The sequence below is a fragment of the Cavia porcellus genome, unplaced genomic scaffold (assembly GCF_034190915.1).
Source record: "Cavia porcellus strain 051 isolate PalLab524CR breed Dunkin Hartley unplaced genomic scaffold, mCavPor4.1 scaffold_19, whole genome shotgun sequence".
Lineage (NCBI taxonomy): Eukaryota > Metazoa > Chordata > Mammalia > Rodentia > Caviidae > Cavia > Cavia porcellus.
Window position 1 is genome coordinate 4005669 of NW_026947502.1, and position 14864 is coordinate 4020532.

At 49.7% G+C, this 14864-nt stretch overlaps 1 protein-coding gene across 4 annotated transcripts in view; it reads right to left on the reverse strand.

The window, feature by feature from the left end:
• Acsl6 (acyl-CoA synthetase long chain family member 6) overlaps nt 1–14864 on the reverse strand; it is a 55426-nt gene that overhangs the window by 18695 nt on the left and 21867 nt on the right. For 3 of the 4 annotated variants that reach the window (XM_063230580.1, XM_063230583.1, XM_063230582.1), the window contains exons 9-16: nt 13862–13913; nt 8094–8167; nt 6541–6618; nt 5015–5149; nt 4551–4685; nt 3440–3535; nt 2171–2243; nt 444–532 (exon numbers count right to left, since the gene is read on the reverse strand). In XM_063230580.1, coding sequence (XP_063086650.1) covers nt 444–532; nt 2171–2243; nt 3440–3535; nt 4551–4685; nt 5015–5149; nt 6541–6618; nt 8094–8167; nt 13862–13913 — 732 coding nt within the window. Of the gene's footprint in view, nt 1–443; nt 533–2170; nt 2244–3439; nt 3536–4550; nt 4686–5014; nt 5150–6405; nt 6484–6540; nt 6619–8093; nt 8168–13861; nt 13914–14864 lie in introns of all 4 variants that reach the window. The other variant, XM_063230581.1, reaches the window with a different exon arrangement.

Here is a 14864-nt window from a genome sequence, read left to right on the forward strand (position 1 = left end):
GCCTCTGGCCTTGGCCACACAGTGCTTCATGACATTTGATGGTGTCTTATCACATATATTGGAGGTCGGCTGACCCTACCAGAGCAGCCTGGTTCCTCTGCTGCATTACCAGACAGCCAGCTCTCCGCCCACACTGGAGGAGGGAGCAAGTGGAGGCCAGCACAGCCCCCCACGTGGACACAATTCTATTGGGATGGATGACACCACACTAGGCCATGCTACAGGAGAAACAAGGATTTTTTTTTAAGTTTGGAAACTTAAAAGCTTAATTTAGACTTATTCAGTCCAAGCATTTGGTGTTGGAAGAGTTAAGTTAATCAATCAGTCACTTGAAACGACCTTAGAGGATGGTGAGAGGAAAATACACCCGTGATTTTGTTTCTTTGCTTTTACTCACTACATGTAGCATCCGCAGACATGAAAGGCTGAGTCATTAGGTTTACCTCTCCCTCTCCTTTGTGCGTCCAATAGTTTAGTTCCTCCACATCAACAAGCTTGATATGGTTGCAGGGCAGAGGGGCCCCGACGTGCCCTAAACACCAGAGAAAGATGGCATTGGTCAGTGCCAGGCCAATTTCAGCGTGGCAGATGCTCCACACTCTGTAAAACCCCTGGTGAGTAAGGCAGGAGTTATAGATGGGACAGCAGCAAACTCCAGACAGGCATTTGTCCCAGGCAAGGGTGGCTGGTAAAGCAAATTTCTGGAGAAAACAAAGGCCAACCTCTGCCTCGCCTTTGCGTACACTTGATTGTGAATGGGCAAATCATGCACACCTGGCTGGGCACCAGCGTGCACAGGAGCCTTGGGTGAGGCAGACGCCTTGACCACCATGCGGTCAGTTTTACAACAGTGCCCACATAAAAACATTGCCCCCTTGTCAGATCACACAGTTGGATTTCCTGTAGTCAATAGAGTACCGGTGAGTGTGCCCAGCAATGGCCTAGACATCTTGCTAAGTTGTGGGTCTGGGAGAGGTGTGAGTTTGTACTTCTGATAGGCACCATGTGGATGCTGACACTACTGTTCTACCTGCTATGCTTTGAGTAACAAAGAAATGAGATAAGGTTACTTGCCCACCCAAAATAAGACTACAGATTTAGAGACTACTTAGATTGAGAGACTCCAACCACAATATGGTATCTAAGTCATCCTCTAGTCATTGTGATTGTCACCTAATTCACTGCTAAGGGCAAGTTTCACCCAGGTGCTGGCCGAGGTCCTGAAAGAAAAGTGAGCTATGTACTGAAGTGAAAAAATACGGCTGTGACACTTTGGCTTCTTTTAAAAAATTAAATAGTTTTACACAGAAAAATGTAGAGGATGACATAAAAAGAATAAGGAAAGGACCGAAAGGAAGTAGATACATTAGACTGATTGGTCAATATGCATCCACGTATTGTGTTTCTACTATCTTTAGGCTCCTGAAAGTAGTATTGCACTTACGAGCATGTTTTCTGCCCATCAGCCCAAATCTTCCAGTTTGTAGCTGAGCAAACTTAAGCACAATGAGTGGCCTCAGGTTCACAGAGGATGTTGGTGCCCCCGAAGGAGTCTTTTGCTGAGCGTTTTTTAGATTCGCCCTGTATCTAGTCTAACTGTGCTGATGGGCGGTCCACGGGCTTCCCCTGACCTGAAGGATGAACCTCCTGAGAACAGGCATGTGGAGGAGAGCAGGTCCTTTCTGCAGTTTTCTAGGTATCAATATCACGGGAGACCTCAGTTCCCAAAGAACCCCTGAAATGCCCCTTAGGAAGTCATTTTGGTTGCTATGAACCTGCTCCTCCTCTACAAGTCATAACCAATTCAATCTGCTTCTTTGATTCTAAAAGATAATTCTAAAACAACTTTAAGCAAGGTTGGATGTTATCTAGAGCCCATAAAATTTGATGTGCTCATATTATAAGTATTTTCTACCTGGAGTGTAATTTCTCTTTGTCTATAAAAATAGGCAAATATTTCATAAATCTATAAAAATACAAAAATTTATATAAAAAACTAGAAGAGCCATTAGATCACAACCCAGACAGAAGCACTATTAATGTTTTTTTCTTCTGTTTCTTTTTTTTTTCCCCAAGTGCTCATGAAAATTCATCTTCTGGGAGGGAGTTCTGGAGTCCGCTGTTTTGACGCTAGCTTTGAAGTCATCCCCACGTCTCCAGCGCACCCTACCTGAGGTCCAGTCTCCAGGGGTGGTGAACGTGCAGCCGGCTGTACACTCAGTTTGGCCATAACCTTCGTAAACCTTCAAGCAAAACACAGAAACCATGCTGAGGGCAACACTCTCCCCGTGACTGTCCAGATGCTCCCTGGTGAGGACAGTGGGAGGGAGCTACTCTTCGGGGGGTAACTCCAGGTGGAGCTGAGCACATCAACATGGCCTAAGTACTGGGCAGAAGTAACATTTTTACCTGGACATTTAGTAGATACGGTTACATCCTCTGGGATAAAGATTTCCGACCTGCTTTCAACTACTGGTTTTCTTCTTCATTTGGATAATATGCATTAATAATAAGCAGTTTAAACTCTACTACAGGCTTCATTTTGTCTCTGTGATATACTCCCCTCCAGGCCCCCTCTTGTCTGCATAATGCCCCATGCAGGAGACTCTCTGCCTTTAGAATTGGTCAGGCCATGGCTGTGTAGAGCAGGAGGATAGTGTGAGAAGCTCATGGTTTCTGAAGTATGAAAACTAAAGCATACACAATTATGCAACAGACTCGTTCCTGTTACTTGAAACAATCCAGTGGGCTTTCTCACTCTCCCATGTGATCCTGGTTCTGAGTTGGAAGGTATCTGCAGGCTGGGGAATGCAAGATTCAGTATGGGGGTGGCACTGATTCTGCAGCACACCGAGGATTTCTACACAAGCTACCTAATCCCTTTCCCCTTTGTTAAAAACGTTCAGGTAAAAATTTCCCAGATTGCATACACCTAGGGTGTATGTGAAGGTGTGTGTATGTATGTGTGTGGGTGTGTGTACTAATAAGAAAGAACCCGGGGCCTCTGAGTTGAGCTACATCTCCAGCCCTTTTTCGATGACTCAGAGTCACTGAGTATGACTGGGCTTAAACTCTTTTCTTTTTCTTCTCTTTTTAATTAGTATGTTTGACATAGATAATAAATACATTTATTATGGGGTATTGGTGCATATACCTATCCCACCTTGGTGGTTTTGATTTCTCATCCCTCCCTCCCAAACCTGTCCTTGCCTCAGCCTCCTGGAGTGCCACGACTGTACCATGCTTGGCTAACCCAGGATTTCTAGAAGGCAGCAAGGCCATCCTGGTTTTCAGTGGTTCTAGGACTTTTTTCATCCTTAGAGACAAGCTCTTTTATCCCACAAAAATCCCATCTCTGGCATTTTTCTATAGACAGCGGAGAGTATAATAGTTTTCCTAACACAGCCCACTATTCCCAGAGAAGGTCACAGGACAGTACCTGACACCCCAGTGCTGCACGGAGGAACCCCAGGACCGTTGGTGACGCAGGGGCTGCTCCAGTAACGATCATTCGCACACGCCCTCCAAGACTGGCCTGGGAGAGGAGAGAATTTGCAATGTTTGTGATGACTGAGATGGTGTCCGGCCCACCTCAGCCTCACACGAGGTCAACATCCATAACTGGACCCTCCCTGGATGCTTGGGTTCAGACCAGAGAGAGCCATGAGCTGAGAAAGTCACTGCCCCTTCCAGCTGTTAAACCTGACGCGCTCTGCAATTTAACCCACACTATAGCCAACCCCTTGGTGCCTTTTGAGATAAGGCTGTAAAATGAGCTCATGCAGTTCTCTACATACGGGTTCTCCTTTCCTTAAACTATACAGCTGCCCTCTCACTCATCATTCACAAGCACTCAAAACAACTGCTTAGGACAATTTCTTCCAGCTTCCATTTTAATGGGATTGCTTTTTTTGTCATTTGTAAATCAATACCACGCTGTATTTACTATGAGTACTGGGAACAAAGAACACTTGAAACACTTTGCTTCTGTAAGTTGAGCCAAGGGTTTAAATATTAATTTTCAGAGCTAAAAATACTGTAGCAAGGAAAATGTGCAATGCTACCAATTAACTACAGATTGCTTGCATAATGCAGAGATCAGAGACACTGGTGGAGAGGAAGAAATGAGTAATTCTGACTTGGCCTAGTTTGGGAGGGGCTGAAGGGACAGAAAACAGGAGAGGAAAAGAAGATACCTGGCTCCTTGGCTCCAACCTGGTGCTGCTGGGAAGCCACTGAGACCAAAGCTACAGGGACAGGCCCAGGGGCATCAAAGTGGACCAAAAGACCGGATCCCCCAAGAACAAAGCTATTCTGATGCCAGAATCCAGGGTCCTTCTTGCTGGTCACCTTTGGTGAGTAGAACATGTCTCCAAACATAAAAAGGTAACCACTTCAAGATTTGATGGCAGCTTAAGCTTTGGTTTAAACAACAAATGAGGTATTAATTTACAAGATTACAGGCCACGGGAACAAACTGCTCTAGCTCCCCTGGAAGGTCACCTGCTGGCCACAGATATCACAACGTAACCATCTGTTAATTTGCCCACCTGAATTTTATTAAAGAAGAGTTCGTCCCAGATGCTGTTATTCCTAATGATGCCACTCTGGACCTCGGCCTGCTTGCGCTTTGCCGCAAACTCCAGGAGCCAGCGCTTCAGTGCTGTGTCTGCCTGGCTGAAGATCTGAGGAACAGAAGGCAGAAAACACTGTCCGAGCCCAAATGTCCCCCAGGACAAAGGCCTCGACTGGCTAGCGGAGAACACATGCTCTGTAGCACTAAGGAAGTCACCAAAAGTGTGACCTCAAGCTGAAGGTCTGGGCACATTGTACAGAAGTTCCTGAAAATTTTTTCCCAAACATGGTTTGGAAAATAAGAAGAAAACAGGAGAAAGGAGGGTGAGAAAAGGGAATGTAAGAGAGGAGGAAACTTTCAGGATGAAGCGTGACAAGCCTGCCTGATGCCCCAGATACACAGCCCCTCAGCCTGGCTACGGACTCCCTGAGGGCTCACCTTGTCATACATCCGGTTCAGCAGACGTGGGACTACAGGGAAGATGGTGGGGCGTAGGGCTTTCATGTCATCCGAGAGCAGGCGGATGTCTCCTTGGAAGAAGCCGACGCGCCCTCCATGGCAGTAGACGACGGACTAGAAGGAAAGGAGGAAGCACTTAAGGTGGTCACTCTTGGCTTCAGTTCAGAGCTGCCCAAAGTTCTGCCCTCTGTGGAGGACATCCATAACCCCTGACCCAGCTCTGGCTGTGGCCACAAGACCCGGAAGAATGCTACCTTAGTGATACGCCCACCTTTGGCTTCACACTAAGTCCCACTCAGGCACAGGGAGAAGACACAGGGGGAAGGATAGGAGTGCTGGCTGAGTTTTGGGGAGATCTCAAAGGAGCCATTCTCCGTGGTGCCTGCCCCCTCATACGAACTCCTAAACCCTGAAGAACTCAGGTCTCTCTGTGTTATACCCTATAATCAGATCTGCTCCAGGTCCCCAAGGACATGAATTGTCCAGGGACATCTCTGCAGCTGTGGCAAGAAGTGCCATGCCTGTGGGCACTGCAGCTGCTGCTACACTTCTGGTGGGTGCTGTTTGGTAGGAGGCCAGAGGAGCCTGGCTGGCACCTCATTGGACTGGGGACCCAGCAGGGGCTTTATATGTGCTCTTCTATTTAGCATTTGCAGCAACCCTACCCCAGGGTAACCCGCCCTTTACGGGTGAGGAAAGCAAAGCCCAGCAAAAGTGATTGGGCCCAGGCTCACAAAGCGAGGTGACAGTAACAGTGCTGTAACCCAGGCCTGGAGGACTGGGAGGTGTGCCCCTCAGGCAGAAGGGAGAGGCTTCAAAGATACCTTTGTCAGTTTATTTGCAAGCAGCTCCCCTGAGTGACACATGCAGAATTCTCTCTTCCCACAATTGCATGTGGGTTCTCTCCTCATTCTCACCATAGCCCTGTGAGGCCTGTCCAGGGCCACTCTGACACCTGTCCCCATCTGCAGCCCACAGAGCTGTGGCAGTTGGGTTGTTGATTTATTGTGTTCTCTCTTCTAAGGGACTTATGAGAATGGCGGAATGGAAGTGTGGGGGCCACATCTGAGTTTGGCTAGTGACACACCTCTGCAGAGGTGCAATGCTCTGGGGCTAGGGGCCACCAGCTGGGGTCACTCTCAGCCAGGATTTGCCCAAGCGCAGGACAGGGCAGGCCCTAGGGTCCTCTCTGGAGCAATGCTTCCGAGAGAGACAGGAGGACTGTTCCAGCTCCTCGGAGCCCTCCTGCCCATGGTACCTTCTAAGGATAGGGCATTTTGTTCCTAGTCCACACCACCAGTGACAAGCAACACCCTGCTAGGTCATGGGTTCTAGGCACCGATGGTGCCTCCCTGATGCCAGGGCCTTACCTGCACCATTCGCTCAAACATGTGAGCTAAAGGCAAATAGGAAAAGTGCACATCCGCACAAGTGGGAGCCCACTGACTCTGCAAGAAAACAGAAGGAGCCCAGGCAAGCCCCGGTCAGTCAGGCGGGCGTCTTACCTGGATCACTCTCTCAAACATGTGAGCCAAAGGCAGGAAGGAGATGAGCACATCGTCCTGTCTCGGAAAGATCACTTTCTGCAGGTGACGGGCATGGGAGACAGAAAGGAAAGAAACACTGACAGGAAGACGACAAGAGAGTCATAAAACAATAAAGAGAAAATGGTCCTGGAGGGGGCGGACAGGGAGAGGGGGAAGGGGCGTGAGAGAGATGAGGACAGAGAGAGGTGAGATGGGAGAGTGGGGGAAAATGGGCGAGAGGGAGGGAGAGAGGGAGAGAGGAGGTGCGGAAAGGGAGAGAGACACAGGGCAGCATAGGAAGCGGAGTGTTAGGTCGCGGCGCCACTGGGTCTAGGTTATCTGCAGAAGCAAAGAGCCAAATGAAGCACACATAAACCAGCAGAGACAGCTCCGCAGAGTCTCCTCTCGGGAGGGCCTACACCTTGCCTGCAGTCAGTCGCACCAGCCTGGTCTCTAACCTTCCCCCAAGACTGTAAGATCTGCCCCAGACCCACCCCCCGACTCCCAAGGGCTGTGCCAGCTGCAGCTGGGGTAGGAGCCTGGGACAGAGAGGGCAACAAGGCCAAGTGCAAACAGGTGGCGGAAGCTGGTCTCCTCATCCCCTTGAGGGGAAAACGGAGAGGTGACCCAGTCCTTCCTCTCAGAGGGGACTCACTCTGGGGACTGGGCTGCTCCGGACAGGCTAAGGGGCTGCCCGAGGAAGCTGCCCTTTGCAGGACTCCGCAGTGTCAGCCTGAGTCACAGAGGCCTTAGCTTTCCCGGCTGCCTCTTCAGCTTGTCTGGACAAACCCTGGGAAGTGGCTTGTGGTCCCTAAGTCGGGTTCAGCCACCAACCATCTCTCAGAGTTTTCTGCCTAAGTATGAAAGCGTGCTGGGGCAGAGCTTCCAGAATTCCATCTAGCACGAATGTGGAGAGAGCCTTTCCATGAAATAGCCCAGTTTCTGTGAAAAGGTACACTGCTTTCTCCTGAGGAAAGCGGCAGAACATACTCACCACACGGAGGGAGGTCCTCCTGTCTTAGCCGGTTATAAGACACTAACATGCTTTTGTCAGGTCAAGTTATCAAAAGCTTTTTTTGGTTTTAGATTTACCTTTAAGTACAGCCTTACAAATTAGCAGTTGCCGTTGTTTCTCAGACTCTAGTAGTCCTTAAACACAAAATGACTGAATTAAACCCTGACCTCCTTGAAGAACAAGTTAAGGGTTACTTTCTAAAAAAAGGTACACATACACACAACCACAGGTATCTCAACTTTTGAAGTTGAAAATGAAACAAAATCGGTTTACATGCTTTTTTTCCCTGGAATCTTAGCACTCTTTAGAAATCAATCAACTGTTTGTCAGGGATCAATCATTTCAGTATTTGTAGTTAAAAGTAGCTGTAAAAGTGGAATTGATCTATTGAGAATAGAAATTCTTGGCTATGCATGGCAGTCCAGATTATATCAAGAAAAAAAATTTTTTTAAAAACTCTCTGAGGCTTTGAGAGTTGTCCTCAGAGACACTGATATAGTAAGTTGACTTTATTCACCTCTGTCACTTTCAGAAAGCCTGAGAAATCAGCCACCACGTTCCCATGGGTGAGCATCGCACCTTTGGGGTTCCCTGAAAACAGAAAAAGGGAATTAGTTGGGAGCCTAAGGATCAGTCCTTGAGAACACACATTCCCAGATGCCAGGCTGTCAGCCCAGGCCTCTGGCTTCTGCCTGTAGCCAATTTCAGAATCTGAGGCAGGTGTGTGCTGTACGTCAGACCTCCTTCCTGCCAGGGGGCTTCGGAAAATGCAGGATTCCCAGCAAGCTGGCATCGGATAGCAAGTGATGTAGCTGCCCGGGCGGGTGCCTCGAAGCCTGAAGGGATTTCCACGTGTGGCACTTTACACGCTTCTGCCTCTCTCAGGGGCCAAGTTCTGGGCTTCCTGTCCCCCTCACGAATACCTGGTGCCCAAGGCAGCTCTCTAGGCCTGTATAGCACTGTTTGCTGGCAGAAGTCTTCTTTGCTACATCTGGTGCCTGGAAAGATTTATGGGGGAGCAGCCCCTCCTGCTTGGGTGCTTGGGGAGCCAGAGGCCCGAGGCAGGGCTAGGATGACTCTGAGGATAGGGACAGGTCGTGCCCGGGGCACAGCAGGCTGGAAAGAGAGGCCACCACTGCCACCACTTCATGTCTGGGCCTACAGCCTTGGTGTTGCTGCTGGACAGATACCACAGGGCTCAAACCCCAGCCAGGAGGGCATCGGTCAGCCATGTCTCTTTCCGAGTTTCCTTGCCTATAGAACAGGGCTGACAATGCCCATCTCAGAGAACTGCTCTAGGCTGGCATGTAATCCATGTATACAAGCTGTTCAACTAGACATTTCCCCTGAGGCGGCAGGTCCAACTGCAGCAAAACTCCAAAGGCAAGACCACATGAAGAATTCATCAGGGAATATCAAATAACCCAGTATGTTCACTTTGCAACCCTCACCCAGAGGAAAGCACAAAAGGGCTGAGTAAGGACTATGATAACGTTGTATTCCTGGTACCAAAAACATAAAAGTAAATAAATAAAAGATAATGTTGTATAATACTCAGTCTAGACATGTGTGGTGGCAGATGCCTGTAAATCCCAGAACTCGGGAGGCTGAGGCAGGAAGATCATTGCGAGTGTGAGGCCAGCCAGGGCTACACAGTGAGTTCAAGGTCAGCCTGAACTATGCAGGGAGGCCTTGTGTCCAAAAACTAAAGATAAATAAAAATAAATACTCAGTTTAAAATGGTTAGTTTTATGTTACATGAATTTTTCCTCAGAGAAAGACAGAGAGACACAAAAAGAGAGTGAGAAAGGGGGAGGGAAGGAAGAGAAAAGGGGGAGAGGAGCAAGAGTAAGTGAGGAGGCTCTGCGGAGAGAGCTGGCCGATGCCTAAGCCCATCGAAAGGAGGGGAAGGAAGAGTCCTTTCTCCCAGTCCAACCTGCAGCCCACTAACTCAGAGCCTAACAGGGCCACTTGAGAAGACTGAGTGCGTTCCTTGGGCCTGAGAACCCAGTGAGACAGCTGGAGAAGCTGGTGGAAAAACCCACCACCACTGCCACTGCCACCGATTGACCCCAAGGCCTGGCTGTGGTGTCTGCAGGAGCAGCATCAGTTCGGGGCGCAGTAGTGGTGATGGTGCCCACACGGCCAAAGGACACCTCCCTCCAAAACACAAAAACAGGGAGGCATTCAAGGATGCACAGAGGGCCCACAGTAGGGCCCTGCCGGCGTCAGAACAACTCAGGAAAGCACCCATCAAAGGGCGGGCAGGTTTAGGACATCTGCCCCACTTCATCGCCCACTCACTTATTCCCATGCCCAACTCACAGCTGCTGGGAGAAGGCAGAAGCCTCGCTGGTGAGGTGGGGACACAGAGAGCCAGCAGAAAGGAAACGAGGAACAGGGGACGTGTCCTCCTGGCACGCCTTTGCTGTGGAGGAGCCTCAAGGACACACACCAGCTCCTAATGTGGATGGGTATTTGTGACTACGAAGATGACAAAGAAAGATTCTGTTCATGACTTCCAAGGCCATGGGACTTTTCATTACTTGAGGGCGACCAGAAAAAGGTAGGCGATGCCTATGTTTTCACCCAGAAGCAGAGAAAGAGCCACCCTCGCTGAGCAAGTTTAGAGGGACGGATGCAGATAAAAATAAAGTTGCTCTCCTAATTATATCCCAGGAGACCTACTTGCTCAACTTGACCCATTTGGCAGACACAGGAGCATCTTTAAATTCAAGACACACACTCCTCTCTCTGCCTGAGATGTGCGGGGCTGGACCTTAACCTGGGCTCTAGGGCTTTTGCCCACTTTGTCAACCACCGAGGTGACTGCAAGGATGCAGGAGGTTACATGATTCTAAAAGAGAGTTGTTACAATACCTTCCTTTGGGGGAGGAAAAAGAGCCACCAGGTCTGTTTTATCTCCACTTACCTTCTTTCCTACCCTCTTCTTCACACCTAGGCCCAGGTGAAGACGTTTCTCAGTTGTCGCTTAGATAAAATTCCTAGAGTGCTACTACCCACAAAGGATTTTACCACCTGGTAACTTCTGCCAGTGAATTCTGAGCTTCGGGAAGTTGCTAAGAACATTCTCAAAAATGCTAGGTACAGAATCCCACCTGACAGAAATTTATCTCTGAGAAATTGGCTTGCTGCGAGCCTAACAGAATCTCAGGACAGAAGTTTCTGAGAATCTCAACAGAGTTTTCTCTTCACTGCTGAAAAATCTCCAATACTCCTGCCCAGCCCAGACTCACACACTTAGAAGTTTCTCAGTCCTGCCCTTTGCTCCTCCAACACAGTAAGTTGGGAAACAAATGTCATCTTTCAGATATGAATGTAATTTTATAAATTTCTCCTGATCTATAGAATCTAAAATGTTTCCAAAAGGGCTCAACTATCTTCTAAAGGCATCTCACTAGTCCCAAAGGGTGAAGCAGAAGTGAGTGCTGATGATAAATCCTGGGAGCAGACTTCAAGGTCCAGCTGGAAGTGTGAGACGAGCTTCAGAACTCTTTTTCCTTCTCTGAGTTGCAACAAATATAAACCTCTGGCCACATTTCTTTTGCATGTGATATAGAAAGGTTTCCAAGGGCCTCACATGGAGAATGGCATAAGCCTCCCTAGATAGACCTAAGTGTGATCAAGTTTCCAGACTCAAACTTTGGCCTGTACTTTGGTCCTCTCTTTCCCTTAAGCAAGGTCAGTGAGAGCTGTTGCCATCCAGCATCTCAGCAGTGTAGGACCTGGTGTCCACTGTTCACCTTCCAAGCTACACGGACCATCTTTGCATTAAATGTACAGTATTCATTCAATAGCCAAGAAGTCAAGGCTTAAGAGAGGTCAGGTAATTCCAAAGCTGCACCACAGGAGTTTTGAGAGACACCAGAAGCATCAAGAGGTATTTTTGGGACATCATCCTCCAGGGACAACTTAGCCACAGACAGTGCTGACAGACTCGATTCTCCGGCCCCTCTGGCCACTCTGCCTCCTTCTGGAACCCCTGCACCCTCACTCCCTGCCTGAAGCACTCCCAGCTCTGCTCAGTCTTATCCCAAAGCAGTATTTCTCTGCTCCCCTGCGCACACTGCGCCCCCTGCTGGAACATCCTTTCCCCTCCTCTCCTAGTTAGTTGGCTTTCTGTGGGAATCCTTTGCGTCCTGTTGCTCTGATGTCTCCGTGCCTGGGCACCCTGAGCAACTTGGGATGTGACCCCAGATTGTAGCTGCCTGATGGAATGGGCTGTGAGGGCAGGACTAGGTCCCATCCAGCCCTATGTCCTCAGCCCCCATGGCAGGTCTGATGCACAGTGGGTGAAAAAAAAAAAAGTACAATGAACGAATATATATATATACACACACACACACATAAAAGAATGGGAAGAATGTGTCTTATGATATCATTGATTTTTTTTTCCTCTCTGGAAAGATAATGTATATGAACTGAGATTACAATATCTTAACTTGCAAGGGACTCAGTTTCCCAAAATGGGCTGTTATGCCCATAAGTCTATTTTTTGAAAGGGGAAGAGTTGTAAGAATAGTTATTTTTAAAAGAACAAACCACCATGTATCCACCCCTCAGCCATCAATGGGTATGAAGCACAATCTCTCACCTCCTCCTGGGCCTCCCTGGCCTGAGCAGAGGCTCCAAAGCCCTGCTGTACTTTATGAGGCTTCTACTGAGGTTTCCATCACATGCTAGATAGAACTCTTCCCAGAATGGTTCCTCAGAACTCAGGGCCAAATGTCAGATTCAGATCATATTTGCCATCTTTCCCCATGGAAAGAACAATGCAAGCCTTGATGTGGCTAAGGACCTGAGTGGTTGGCATGGAAGGGGGCTGCGGCTGGGCTGTGACACTGAGGACACACATGGCTAATGTGCTGACAAGAAGACGAATATGAGCTACACAGCAAAGACTCAGCCTAAATCCAAGGAAACCCACATGTATGGCCAGGCAGGGTGACGCCGGGTCAGAGGTCTGCTCGCTGCCCCAGCTCTGAGCTGGCCAGATGCAGCTCTGGATTAAGGCCTCGGGACACTTGACAGCAAGCTGTTTTTCAGGCTCTATACACTCTGCTTTCCATGCTTTCCCTTGCAAACCTGAAGTCTGGAAAGCAGCTGACGCCTGCCCTCCCCAGCCTGGTGACAGCACGTTTCAGCATCTGGAAGTTCTTTTCCAGACAGAAGAGTAGCACCGGTGACCAAGTGACCCATTAAAACACCAAAGGCACTCTTGGAAAACAGAGCTCCAAAGCTCCAGGCCACAGTAGGCAAACCTGCTCCCCACAACTATGTCACCAAAAATTTGTGCTGTGAAACTCACATGAAAAAGATGTTGGAAAGCTCTATTGTGAAAGCAACATAAACCTGAAGGGCTTGAATTCTGGGATGGCTCTGGCTGTTTGATTTCTGTTTTCAAAGGGCATTGAACCTGTTAAAGAGCATGGAGCAAACCTTTAAACCTCCTTGAATTAATGGCAAAACTCCACCTCTGCTCGATAAAGCCACATTTCTCGTGATCCACTGACTTGGCAGGCTCATGGGGTTGGTCAGAGGCTGCTCCTAAGGGAGCCACGAGGGTGCTGCCCACTGTGCAGAAAGAGCTGGCATAAGGGCAGGCTGGCCCTCAGAAGAAAATGATGGCTGGAAATTGCATCCCAGACAGAGCAAAGCAAGTGACTTTCCAAGTAATTGGGTGGGAAGGAGCAATGGGGCTGGGAAGAGCCCTGGACAGGGAGTCGGAAGAGGACATCTCCCATCCCATGGCTCCCATTTCCCAGTGGGGTCCCTTTGGTGCAGGGTGCGCACAGCTCCTCCCACCCACGCTGACACCTGCGCTTCTCTGCCAACGCCAGGCCCAGACTATATTGTTTCTGCGTGTGTCCTCTCCCTGACAGTCTTGTGAGTCAGTGCTTCCAGCAAGGGGTGGAGCTGGACTCAGACTCCAGCTGTCAGGTACCAAACCCCACACTCCTCCTCCAATCTGTGACCAAGGTCCAGACAGGGTTGGGAGGCAGAGATAAAGCCTCCTCACCTCCATGAGAAAAGTCTCCAGTGGCCCTGAGAAGTGTGAAGGCCCCTACTGCCCTGCCCAGTGCACTCCTGCATCTGGCCACCTCGGTCCTGTCTGGTGGTGGATCCTGGCAGCCACTGAGGTGCCAGGCACAAGATAAGACTCAGCCTATGTCACAGAGGGCGTGAGAGACTCCTGAAGTCATCTGCCAGCTGCTGGGCAAGGGTGCAAGTGCCTGGGTCTGCGATCTGGATTCCCCTACTTACCTGTCGTGCCGCTCGTGAAACACACAATGGAAAGGTCATCAGGCTGTGGGGGCTGCAGGGGTGAGGAGAGGAGAGGTATGTGTTAGGGAGACCTGGCGCAAGCTGCTAGGGCCCGCAGTACCTGGATGGCTCCCTCATGAGCCCCACGTGTGTTGCAAGTGTGCAACATGGGTGTGCGTGTGTGCTAAAAAGGTGCGCAAGCCCCTGTGTGCTGCTGTGTGAAAACACGGGCAGGTGAGCTCCTAGGATGGGGAAAAGATGCTGAGTGCATGGATACAGATCTGTCCCAGCAACCTCAATCTGGTCCCATGGCTTCCATCTACTCTAGGATTAGCCCAGTTCTCCCAGACGAGGCTGGGCTACGGGAGCCACATGCGGGCCTCTACCAAAGATCTCCCCTTTCTACTGGCTGTGGCCACCGCCCTCTTCCCTTCTCATTTTCAGCCAAGAGTCTGGGGTTAAGTTTTGAGTGAAAGCTGCAGCCCAGGAATTGAGCTGCCTAGTGCCTCTCTAGGACTGCTCTGCATTGGGCCCCAGCTCGGGCACTGGGCACGGGGCTGTGGACTCACCAGGAGGAGCCTAGCATCTGTGCATACAATGGCTCCCCAGAGGAGCTGAGTGTGAGCTGAGAAGGGACAGCAAGTGAGGGCAGGAACTCAGGGAGAGAACAAGCCTGGGAGCAAGTGACCAGGTGGCCGATGAACTAGGCAGCAGCTCTTGAAGGCTGGAGCCTGGCACTGGGAGGTGGTGAACACACAGGGCTGCCTGTGAGGAGCTCCAGGAAGCAGAGGTGACAAAAGCATCAGTGAATGGGAGGGAGGCCTTGTTAGAAACCCTAAACCTCTGCATCCATGGCCCAGCCCAGGAAGCTGCTGCCCTCCCTGAGTCCCAGTGCCAGGGAGCACCACATGGCATGGCACACAAAAAGCTTCACAAAGCAAAGGTGTCCAAAGACAGCAGAAACCACTTTGTGCAGGGATTAACTTCTGGTTCTGCTGCTGCT